The 13258-nt window shown below is 33.8% G+C and overlaps 1 protein-coding gene across 5 annotated transcripts in view; it reads right to left on the bottom strand.

Moving 5' to 3' along the window:
• The window catches only part of FIG4 (polyphosphoinositide phosphatase FIG4), a 161249-nt gene that overhangs the window by 109684 nt on the left and 38307 nt on the right, over window positions 1-13258 (bottom strand). For all 5 annotated transcript variants that reach the window (XM_081765046.1, XM_081765047.1, XM_081765048.1 and 2 more), the window contains 2 exons: window positions 9261-9468; window positions 2439-2569 (listed from right to left, as the gene is read on the bottom strand). In XM_081765046.1, the coding sequence (XP_081621172.1) occupies window positions 2439-2569; window positions 9261-9468 (339 nt within the window). The remainder of the gene's footprint in view (window positions 1-2438; window positions 2570-9260; window positions 9469-13258) is intronic.

Below are 13258 nucleotides of genomic sequence, written 5' to 3'. Positions count from 1 at the left end.
GCTCATCACCCAGCCCTCCTAATTGAATATAAATACATTAACTCTAGAAATGCTAAGTGTACAAACAAAAGTGAAGTGAGAGATTATAATTTTTTTAAAAGCTGACTTTGATAAACTGTACCGCGAAATATCACTAACAAATTGGGAACCTATCACAGATAGTTTGACTGTGGACGGCTCTGTAGATACTTCCTATAATATATTCTATTTTTGACCGGTGCATCCCGAAAAAAAGAGCTAAATTCAATTATCCTACTTGGTTTAGTGACATAATTAGATTAATTAAGAACAAATCGTATCACCATAAGAAATGGAAGCAGGGTTCTCGGGACGCACTTTATCACTACAATAAATTTAAAGAATTGAGAGCTCTTTCTTAAAAAGAAATTTCTAATGCATACAATATATATTTAAACAACTGTGAAGCAAATATTATAAATAATCCAAGACTTTATACAGATTTCTCCAAGGCGTTCGACGTAATTAATCATGATATACTTCCCGGCAAACTTGTGACATTCAATTTTTTACAAAATCTTCAACAACTTATAGCGTCCTATCTTTGCCAACGGAAACATCGCGTTCGATACAAGAATATTTTAACTAAGGAATATGTCGTAGACTCTGGTGTGCCTCAGGGATCAAACTTAGGACCTCTGTTATTTATACTATTTGTTAACGATTTACCACATGTAATAACATCTTCCCACAAAACTATTGTTTGCTGACGATCTAAAAATCTATCACAGTATCTCCACAAAATTAGACAAAATTTCTTTGCAAAGTGGCATTAATGCTGTTTCTCAATGGTGTGAATCAAGCAAGTTGCTGCTAAATATTAGGAAATGCAAAGTAATATCATACACCAGGAAAATGAACTATGTACGCAATGTGCATGTGTACGCACTATGTACTATTAATCAAACGCCAATTGAGAGAGTGGATTATGTTACTGATCTTGGAGTCACTGTGCAGTCAAACTTATCATTCAATATTCGTGTCAATAGAGTAGTTGGCGAGGCCTTTAGGAACCTTGGCTTTGTGATAAGATTAGGAAGTGATTTTTCTAACACTAATGTCCTCAAAACATTATACACTGCCTATATACGGTCTAAGGTGGAATATGCAGCAATAATATGGGGTTCTAATAGTAAGAAATACATAAAAAAAATCGAAAACATTCAAAATAATTTTGTGCGCTTTTTGACATATAAAGAAACAGGGATATATCCAAAATTTGAGAACTACAAAGGTCTTCGAAACAAATATTCATTATAATCTCTTGAAAGCAGAAGAAATCATTTCATTTTATCTTTCTTACATAAAATAATTCATGGTGGAATAGATTCAGAATATTTGTTATCAGAAATCAAAATTCACGTCCCACATAGAGCAACGAGACCTCATAATGGCATATTTCATCTCTCAACGCAAAGGACTAATGCATTGGATATATTGCCTGTCAGAAAAATGTGTATATTGTATAATAAGATGTCACAAGGGCACCCAGATATAGATACTTTCAGTTATAAACAAAATGTTCATTCTATATAAATTTGCTGTATCATGTATATCGTGAGTATTTTAACGTATATTTGCTTTCATATTATTATTTTATTATATATGTATTTTAGAGTTATTATGATACAAGTAAGATCATATTATTATGTTATCATATGTGTATTTTAAAATGTATTACCATACAATGAGGGAAAACTGTAATTAGGCATTTGCCTGTTGTTTTTCCGAAGTAAATAAATAAACAAATAATATAACGTTAAACAGTTACCTGTTTATAAGAGATGCTGGAAGTGGTGGCCATGGGCATCCAGGCATCGCTGACCTATCAGTAACACGCTGTAATTCTGCAGGCGTGATGTTGTTAATTTCTCTGGTAATGATCTGTTTAAGATCGTCTATTGTGTGAGGATTAGCACTAGCATACACATTGCTTTTCAATGTGCCCCATAAATAAAAATCACACGATATCCGGGGACCTTGAGGGCCAAAAACCTCTACTGTCAAATCTGTCTTCAGGGAACACGTTCTTGATGTGGACCATACATGGCAACAACTCAAACAATACGAGCCTTCTTACAATGACGCACGAACACACTGTTGCACTCAACTTTCCGATAAAATACACTGTAGCCAACTTAAGAGGTAGTGTTGTCACCCCACAAGCAACTTAACTAAAGATGATTAACCGGTACGTCTGGCGTACCAGTTTTATGTGAGACACCCTGTACATGGAAATTATTTTAAAAAATACACTTTTCCAAGTATGATATTGATTTGAATTATTCTACCATTGTTACCTCCGTCTGCTAGAGTATTCCACTTTTCTGTACTAAGAATTGTGCACTCATATAAGACGTAAGAGAACATAGTATTTGTTTAATATAATTTTTATAAGTTTAGAGTATAAATTGCCTTACCTGTTGCATTTCCTTTGTCTTGAGTGTTTGACTTTTCAGCCCCAGTTACATTCTCTGCGTCAGAGTGATATGGAAAACAACGTGGTGGTGTCATGTTACTCTGTAAGGTGCGTGTTAAGTCGTAGCTGTAACTGAAATAAACAACAATAAACATAAGTATACAGACGCAGACGACTAGTTACGTTATTCTCTTACGCTGCAGTATTAAAAAGTGAGGAAAAGGAAGTCGGCCTCGTCAAACAAACACAGTTAACACTTAGACCCACAAATATTAGCGTATTTACCCGAGTAATAAGATTATTCTGAACATAAGACGACCCTCCTCCTTATTTTGAAGAAACTTCTTCAGAATTTTCTTATTTTTAACAAATTCTTTATAATCAAAATTACAAATTGTTTTATTCATATATAAAAAATCTTAAGTTCTATTTATACAAAAAAAGTTAACATTATCTATTGGAAACTTATGCCAATTATTGGTTGTCTAAATTTGGTATAAAAGAACAAATACAGGTAAAATACGGTATCGTAAATAAATACTGTAGTTTACGATATGCGTATTTTTACTTTCACATTTACATTTACTGTTTTTAAAACCAGAACAACAATAACTACAACAATGGGGGTATATTTAAACGTTCGGTATAAGCTATTACACAATGTAAAAACATAAATCTCAACTACCAAAGCTTATTTCGCGAATGTAATACGACCCTATTTTTCGAATGACGAATTTGGAAAAAAAAAAAAGAAAGAAAGAAAAAAAAAGAAAATTCGTCTTATAGTGGGTAAATACGGTAACACTTCGAAGAAAATTGGACCAGAAAGCAACTAATTCTTAACAAGAAGTTCAATGTATTAAGATTTCCGAACTAAGCTTAATATACCTATATTAAGTCTTATAAAAAGGCTATGTCCGTCTGTCAGTAGCCAGGTATCAGGACAAAGCTATTATCCTTTATTGCAATATGTAGTAAACTCGTGATACACAATTAACTTTAGCACTAACATAAAATATAGAACAAGTTTTCTGAACCTAGTGTATATCACGACCCTCCTTTTATCACATCCTCTTGCAGCGACCCCCACACAAAATTTCCTGTTTGTAATAAGATTTTATATTATTGCTGTTTATTGCTTACAGTTGCACACGTGTATGTAAGTCTTATATAGAAATGATAGTAAGTATGGAAATAAACCAAAATTAAAAATTAAAAAAAAAAATAGTCTCTAGAATTTTTTCTACTAGATTCTAATTACAATTATCTTTTCCACCCTCCTTCACGACCCTCATGTATTCAGCTCCCGAAACCGAAGTTGACAAACTGTGATATAGAGTTTTCTTTCGTAAAAGTCTGTATTATTTTTTCTTCTTTCTCTTAACCACTCTGTACTTGTTAAATCTAAACCACATGAACCAATATTTTGGATTTTTAACTTCGATAGAAACGAATATTAAAATATTTATGAGACTCACCTCACTTGCCTTCTGAACAGTATAGTCACGTTCAGAACCTTGAAAAACTTGCATTTACTTTCAAAGTAAAAGGTTTGTACTTTTTCTTAATGAAATTCAATGATTTAAAGAGTGACTTTTGTTTGTCTCCACGAATCATCGCAAAGCAAAATTGGTACTCTCCTATTAAAGAAACTACATAATAATTCAATGTTACTGCAAAACTCTCTTGAAGCTTTGTTTTCCGTTTTAATATTCTGTACATGTTTATTAAATCTGCCAATCAGCTACGAATATCTTTTGTTTGAAAAAGAAAATGAGAAAATATTTATTTTGTACGCTATTTGTAGAATTCACAATTGTTCCGAACATTGTAGTAGTTAAATTGTTTTAAAGTACTGGATCACCACTAATTCGATATTACCAAAACGGACTACAATATGAAGGACCACATACGTATATTTTAAGTTCTAAACCGTACAACCGTACTACATAAAACGTGAATTTTTCCATGCCGATAATTTGATCGTAGCGCAACAACAGCTAGTGGCCATCTGCTATACACAAAGTTTTATACGAAGAACACATATGTACACAGGAAACTGAGAGTTAAAACTAGACAGGAAACAGGAAACTAATATCAAAAATTCTGATAATATGCCGACCGCATTTGTCTGTTGTGATTACGAGGAAACTAGTTAATGAAGTACTAAAATGGAATTGCAATATATTTATTATTTTGATTTCTTGTATTAGCTCTATTATTATTATTATTATTATTATTATTATTATTATTATTATTATTATTATTATTATTATTATATGCATACCAACACTGAAAAATAAAAAAAATGAAATATTTAGTTTAACGTCCCACGATTATGCACCGAGATTACGGGAGATGATGATGATGAGAAATTAATGAAATGGTGGAATGAAGAAAGTGGGAGGAAAAGGAGAACACCGAGAAAACCCACGTACACGTTGTCTGTCCACCACAAAGCACTTGGTGCGAGCTGGGATCGAACTACGGACCCCACGCATCCGAGACACTAAAAATTAATATGTATATGAAACTGTGGAATTGATGGACACACTTTTTTTCACATTCAGACTTCTGTCATATCCTAAGCAAAGAAATATGTATATAGGGTGAACAGTTTAATTTAACGCGCCTTAGTTATTTCTAAACCAATAGATTCAAAACGCTGGAATTTTGTACGAAGCAAATACCAATACGGGGATATCGTTTGACATATTCTTCAATACTACCAAACACACATAAAGTTGATATATTTAATGGCAATATGTCAGATTATTAAATATTTCAAATCTACATGTTAAACGAAAGTTTATACCATATGTACTATTCAATGTCGCAAAGTAAGCAAAAAAAATTTTTTTGTAAATATGAACCGGCTTTAAAAAAGGCACTAAAAGGCAAAAAAATTTAAAAAAAAGCACTAAAACAACGTTGTTGTTGTTGTTGTTGTTGTTGTTGTTGATGATGATGATGATGATGATGATGATGATGATGATGATGATGATGATGATGATGATGATGATGATGATGATGATGATGATGATGATGATGATGATGATGATGATGATGATGATGATGATGATGATGATGATGATGATGATGATGATGATGATGATGATGATGATGATGATGATGATGATGATGATGATGATGATGATGATGATGATGATGATGATGATGATGATGATGATGATGATGATGATGATGATGATGATGATGATGATGATGATGATGATGATGATGATGATGATGATGATGATGATGATGATGATGATGATGATGATGATGATGATGATGATGATGATAATAATAATAATAATAATAATAATAATAATAATAATAATAATAATAATAATAAAGCGCTTAAAAGTAGATAATAATTTATACTATTATCTATAAAAAAGTAATTGAACAAAGTTTTTTCCTAATATAAAATTATTTCGATGGTAATTCTAACTAATTCTATCGCCAATAGAACCCGGTGGTTCAATGCCGCGTTTATAAAAGCGCTCTATTGACTTTTATCCTTAGCCAACTGAATCAAATTTCTGCTTTGTATTCCTATGTTTGCGAGATCCATCTTAATATTGTCCTCCCATCTGCGCCTAGGTCTTCCTATAGTCGTTTTCCGATTGGACTTCTAGTTGAAAGTGTTTCTATTTTCTTTCATTCTGGCTACATGGTTTGCCCACCTGAAGCCACTATATTTGATGACCCTAACAATGTTTGATAAACGGTATAAATTACGTAGTTCCTTTTTATCAAATTCCGTCATTCCCCATTTTTGTTCCTCTTGGATGCAAGAGGAGTAAGCGACCATGTTTCGCAACTATACAGAGCAACAGGCATGATTATCGATTTAATCTATTTTAAGCTTCAAATTCCTCGACACAATTCACGACGACAAGAGGATTTTGAACTGAATAATACCACGAATTCTCTGCTTTTAGTCGACATTAAATTTTTTCGTGAATATGATAATTCTGATACTATGATTCTATGGTAATTCAATCATTAATATGTTTGCCTTGGCACCATTTCAAATAATTTTTATAGGTAATAGTAATAAATTATTTTCTGTCTTAAAGCACTTCATTATTATTATTATTATTATTATTATTATTATTATTATTATTATTATTATTATTATTATTATTATTAGCCTTTTAGTGTCCAATTTTGAAATCGGTTCATAGTTTTTTAAAAGTTTTTTTTTTGCTTTTTAATGTGATTTTTAAGTCAGTTATTTTTCTTCTAAGTTGTTTTTTTAATTATTTTTTTCATTTTTCCGTTACCCAGAGTCTAGTTAGATACCTAAACTAAAAGAAGGACGAACTCCCTATATAACGGGTTTCCCTACAAAACATACGTGAAGAAATGGATAATAATTAATTATCAAATTACTGAATTTATTATTATTATTATTATCATTATTATTATTATTATTATTATTATTATTATTATTATTATTATTATTATTATTATTATTATTATTATTATAGGAAACAACCTTCTTGAGAATAGCTCATTACATTAGTGAAAAGCGCAAAATATCACGTAGTCTAAAATGTAGTTAGCTTTTTGCAGATGAAATGGAGTTAGTGTCCCAAATTGCAAGGTATATCAGCCGCAGTGGGTCTGATCTAATATCATTTAACAGCTGATAATTAGAATCAGACGTAAAGTATTGCACTGTGAAGATCAGTGAACTTTCCGCAAAACTGAGCTACACTTTTCAATTTTATTTCGGTAAAGATTCAAAGTGTTTAAAAGTAGCTATTGTGAACTCACTGCTGCTGTGTCGTAATATACTTCTTCTATTTAGGCATAAATTCGCCTGTACTTACTTTCGCCTGCCTGTACTTTCAAACTAATGAAAAAATAGTGTTCTTCGATAATTATAATTAGTTTCCTTTATTTCTCAGTAACTACATACAAATGTTCATATAGTACTTTTGATGTATATTTTTAACGCACGTCTATTTTGACTATTTTATATGCCTAGTTTTAGTTATTTTATTAATTTTTTGTCTATGTTTCCCGTTTGAAGTGTCTAAATATCTCCAGCCTACTAATAACAAACGAATAAGGAGTCACGATTCCCCATTGGTACCAAGAGTCGGAGATTTATCCCAGGGCATGAGAGTACGTGGCGGACGACATTGAGAGAGAGAGAAGGAGAGAGATTCAAATGTAGGAACAGAGATGGATACATTTACATATGCAAGGTTAGAATTAGAGAAACAAACTATCATTACGAAATAATAATTTGTTCGAGAAGAATATCTCTGATAACATATCGACGGTACTTTGCAGCTACCTCGTATCTCAAAAACAAAACACTGCTTCACAGAAGAAAGAAAAGTTTGAGAAAGTTGGAGATTAGTTGAAAGTCAGCGATTTTTCTGATGCAGAAACCAATTACGATAACAAACCGACCTTTCCATTAAAAAAAAAAAAAAAAAAAAAATCGCGGACTTTTAACTAATTTCCAACTTTTTCAAACGTTTTAGTTCTTCTTTTGTCAAGTTGTGTATTTTTGAGATACGAGGTAGCTGCAAATTACCGTCGATATTCAACTTCTTTAATCAACAATGTCTCGATTAGTTTGACTCAACTTTCTATCCTCCTCTATTCTGAACCAGACTTTTCTTCCGTATATCTTGTATTAATTGATTGGTATATTTCAATTGCAGCCTCCCTCTAAATATTTTCCATTCTGTCATTCCCTCTAGACCTTATATTGTGATTCCTCCATGTCTCTTAATGTGGTCAATAATCTCATCTCTTCTCTTCGAAACAGTTTTCAGTACATTTATTTTTCACCCCTACTATTTCCAACACTTTTTGATATCTTATCCACCCAACTACTTTTCAACATCCTTCTATAACACCATATTTCGAAGGTTTCCGTTCATAGTTTTTCTTCTCCTAATGTCAATACTTGGCATCTATACACCGTCATGCACCATATATATGTTTTCATCGACATGTCGATGTTTCCGTTAGAAGTTTCTGTTTAACACTGAATACATTCTTCACCTGAGCTATTTTGAGTTTTACATCTTTCTGACAATATCCGAGGAAGGATAAGAAACTAAGGTTACAACACCGATATTTCTGGGGTTTTGTCTGTCATAGAGGAATGAAAAGTATGCGGTAATTTTACTACATGAGTTGGCAACTGTGCAGAGTGTCAGCCATCAACCATCTACGATAAACACATATGGCGACTCGTTTGGAAAACTGGTCTCGTGAAGAAGTCCACTCAGTTATTCGATTTCTGTGGGCGAAACATGCAACCGGGGCTGAAATTCAATGGCGGAGAGAATGTAATGTCTCGTTAGCATGTTGCAAAATGCTGTCAAAAGTTTGCGGCTGCTAAAGAAAACGTCACCGGCGAGGCGTGCAGTGGCCGGCAACATTGAAGCAATTTAGATAAGACATCATCCCTACAGCCCGGACCTCGCTCCAAGCGACTTTCACCTGTTCCCGCAGCCGTCGCTTCGCTTCGAACGAGGAAGTGAACCACTTCATGACAATGTGACTGAACATACATGGACAGGATTTTTACCAGGAGAGAATTTTCAAACTCATCTCACGATGCGATAAGCCACAACCGATATGGAGGCTATGTCGAAAAATATATATACTATCTGTTGGCTGTATTGGTTGAATGAAATAAATATATACACGTTTCACTGCAGGCTTTGTAACATAACTTTCTAATCATCCCTCAAACTTACTTTTCTAATCTTTCTGACAATATACCTAAGTAACTCATTTATTTGCCCCTTACCATGATCAAATTAAAGAAACTAACCTGAAGTAAAAATTACTGGAAAGATCAATATTCTGGAACATCTTCAAGTATCTAGGTTCATCAGGATGATGTATTCTCACTCCATCATTTGGGATGTAGATCATACTCGTATCTTCTATCTTGTAAATAGTGTGGTGACCAACAAGTGCCACACGTCTTCTTTTAGTAACTAAGATTATATAGTAACCTTCTAAAAATCGTACAAAACCTATGACAGAAACGTATATATATAATTAGTATAACCCTTAATGACATCAAAATTTCAAGGTACAGAGAAAATGACAGTTTACAAACAGCTTTACAGAATGAGTCACAAACCCCTTTTTGTTCTTATAACTTCGAACTAATCTGTGCTGAGATTCGATACAATTTTCTTCTTTTTTATAACACAACTCTAATGCATAACATGCGAATACGATTATCCTGATATATCTGCCAAAAACGCGTAGCACAAGTGAATTGAAATATTCAACGTAAAGTAGAGCAATTTTATCAATAAACTTAAAAGCTATCAGCAACAAAATTAACGTTTAATATATATCTATATCTATCTATCTATATATATATATATATATATATATATATATATATATATATATATATATATATATATATATATAAACACACTATTTTAATTTGGAGGAGAAAAAAGTTAGTATCTTTTGATTTTATTGAAGTAGTATCTTTTGATACGTCAGAATACGCAGGACATATTTAAAGGACATATTCTTTTTTTTCAGTCAGGCTTCATAAATAAACGCAAACGAAGTATCGACAGATTTCGCTGAATGCATCGAGGTAATGTGACATAATTAGCTTCCGATCGCATAAGCACAGGCAGTTGTTTCAAAATGGTTGACAGAAAGAATGACCTTTCGTTGAGACAACAAGCTGTGATTGAATTCCTTGTTAAAAATGGAATTCCTATTGCTGAAATTCAAAACAGATTACAGTAGTATGTGAGTACGGAGGTATGTACATAGGTGTTAGCAATCTTAGAAATGGGCAAAAAAAAAAAAAAATAATAATAATAATAATAATAATAATAAATAAAATGAAAACATGAGCAACGAAGGTCAGCCTCGGAGCAGTAGCCAACGAACTTCTTCCACGGAGCGTAAGATGCAAATTGTTGACAACATTATTAAAGAAGACAGATGGGTACTTGACCTGTAGATATAATTATAGCAACACTTGCTATAGGACACGATATAGTGCATGAAATTACTGCAAGAACAGTCTATCGAAAAAAAAAAAAAAAAAAATGTTGCCGCTGGGTCCCATTTTATTGATGAATGAATATAATAAACAATGTAACTCAACATTGGACACACCTCGATCCTTCTCAGTCTTTTTTTTTTTTCTTTAATTTTTCTTTCTCCCTTTTTCCCCTCTCTATCTAATAAAGCGTTTTATTGAAAACGCTCAGTGTTCTTTTCTAGTGTTATGATTATGGTTTCACTATTTTCTGGTAATTACAATATATATGTTGGAATTACGGAACCCACAAAACTTTGGGACTTACCGTACTCGAGTCAAAACTTCACTTAAAAACTAATATGTGCGCTATCCAAATATCCAAGTTTCACAATCCTAAGGTACTCACGAAACAATTTTTATAGAGGGAATTTGCCTATGGGTACATAATTTGAAGTACTCACGAACTCTCTATAAAAATTGTTGCGGAAGTACCGCAGGATTGTGAAACTTGGATATTTGCAAAGGGTACATACTAGTTCCTACATGAAGTCTTGACCCGACTACGGTAGGTCCCACAGTTTTGGAGCTACGGGCCTTTAAAGTTCATTTTTTTTAATGTTTTCGACAGCCTATAACTCCGAAAGAAAGCATTTGTGCAACCTCCGAAATCATCACCTAAACGTTGTCGATGTCGGTGTTGTTTTGAAACACCCTGGGGGGTGTACGGTTGGTTAAAAATGGGGATTGGCTGACTATAGTTGATACCACACGAAGGGTATGAAGGTAAATCATAATTTTATAAGCGTATACTTTCATATTTGCAGGAAAATGGAATATGTTGTTTTAGTCTTAACTAATTATAGTATGTTAATATGTTATTTTTGAAGTTTAGTGTGCCTGTTCAGCACCGAGACTATATGAAACGTGGACCTACAGTTGAAGCGGAATCTGACCCAGCGTAATGCGTTCTAATTTGAAGGTTCTCTCACTGGGAAAAAATCAGTGACAATACTCGAGAAGTGCAGTGCTAACCACCAAACCAGCGGGAAAAGCTACATAGTTCGATGACTTTCCCATAACAACAGAAAACAAGAGTTGACTACAACTTTATATATGAACGCTTTTTTACTTGAAATATTGTTTTAAAAATATACGAAATGCATTATACAAGAATATTAATTTTAATATAACAATTACAAGGTATCAAAAAAAAAAATCTTACCGTTTGTGATCGGCAGAAAGACAGACAGACATACAGTGCATGGTACTCAGTGTTAGGTCTCGAAGTAATCTCTATCAGCATCCTTGGCCAAAGCTCTTGCAGCTGCGCAATACTCTGGCAATAAAACTTGGTGGATGCAAGGAACTCCGTACGTGCGTGCCTAAACGCAGATCTGCCCCACTGTCGAAGAATTTCCTACAGAGGTGGTTGTCCAGCAAATGGAACAGGTGGTAACCTGAAGGTCGTACGTTCAACAAGTATAGTGGATGACACAGTGTCTCCTAAGTCGCTGAATTGATCCTTGTTGTCCTGCCACGTACAATTTCGCATTGTCGCACATGCTCGCGATTAAGCAACGAGTACGGGTTCGTAATGAAGATGTAGCTTGGTGATAGGAGCTGGTAATGCACACTTGGCAACTAGTGGCCAGATACATAGCATGATCTTGCGTGGACGTACAAGTTGTCTTGAAGTGTAAGGCACAGGGTCGCATGGTAACAACCAAGGTTCGGTAAGCTTGACACCAAAGTGGGTCTGACTGTCCTACTGAATCCACTTTTAGTCACTCGTAAGCGCTTGACCAAATATGGATGTGTTGCGGTGCCGAGACAGCAATGGCAAACAGACTGCCACTCGTTTGTTCCTTGTTGGTTCCCAATAATGTGTGTAGTACCTACTTGCTCATATTGTACACCTCGCGTATGCGATGCGGTGAAGTCTGACTGTTTCCTCGGAAACCTGGAAATGTTAGGCAAGCTCACCAATGCTGTGCGCCTCTAGCCTGCCTTTAGGACCTTGTCATCGAACAAATGTAGTTACCCACTACGGGGTTCATCACGAAAGTTCAGATGAACTTCTGGAACCAATGAAGGTGCAATCGTTCATGGCGTCCTCTCCATATGCATAATGTATTCGACAACTTGATTCACCTGGTGACAGTCTCACCTTGAAGTCATACAGCAACAATCGCGAACATGCTGCTTCGATACCTCCATTTCTCTTCGATATTGGACGAGCTGTAAGTGCTGTGTGCGCAACGTGGCAAAATTGGCGCAGGTCAATGGTCACTAACTTCTCATCGCTTTTTCTGGCGCGTAAGTCACTTCGTTTCTTCTCTGTGAGCGCTTCATCAAATGGGATGTCAAAAATCGCAAGAACTTTTTTTGGTTATCTTGTACTTCAACATACATTCCTAATTAGTCAAGTTTAATACGATCATCATCAATTCATAGTTCGATTAGTCATTCTGCATAGCTACTAATCAGGTAAATTAACATACATGTCGAAGAAATTATCATGCTAGTAGTTAACAAACGTGAATTGCATTACTTTAGCATAAAATATTACATTACTAAAAATTAAACTGTGACAATGAAATGAAATCTTGAGTTTAGTATTCCATGCTTACTTATCAAAATACGAAATAGATGTTAATGATTATAAAAGTATTGTTGGAATCGTAGAAAAAAAAGTGGGAGGCAAGAGGAAAATCCCGAAGAAAGAAAAAGGATACGGTATTTATTTAAGAATAAAATTTGACGTGTATTCATATAATCTGTTTAAAAAAAAAAAAAAA

The sequence above is a fragment of the Thermobia domestica genome, chromosome 7, assembly GCF_964235325.1.
Source record: "Thermobia domestica chromosome 7, izTheDome1.hap1.1, whole genome shotgun sequence".
In the NCBI taxonomy this organism is placed as follows: domain Eukaryota; kingdom Metazoa; phylum Arthropoda; class Insecta; order Zygentoma; family Lepismatidae; genus Thermobia; species Thermobia domestica.
This window is presented reverse-complemented; position numbering and strand designations above follow the sequence as displayed.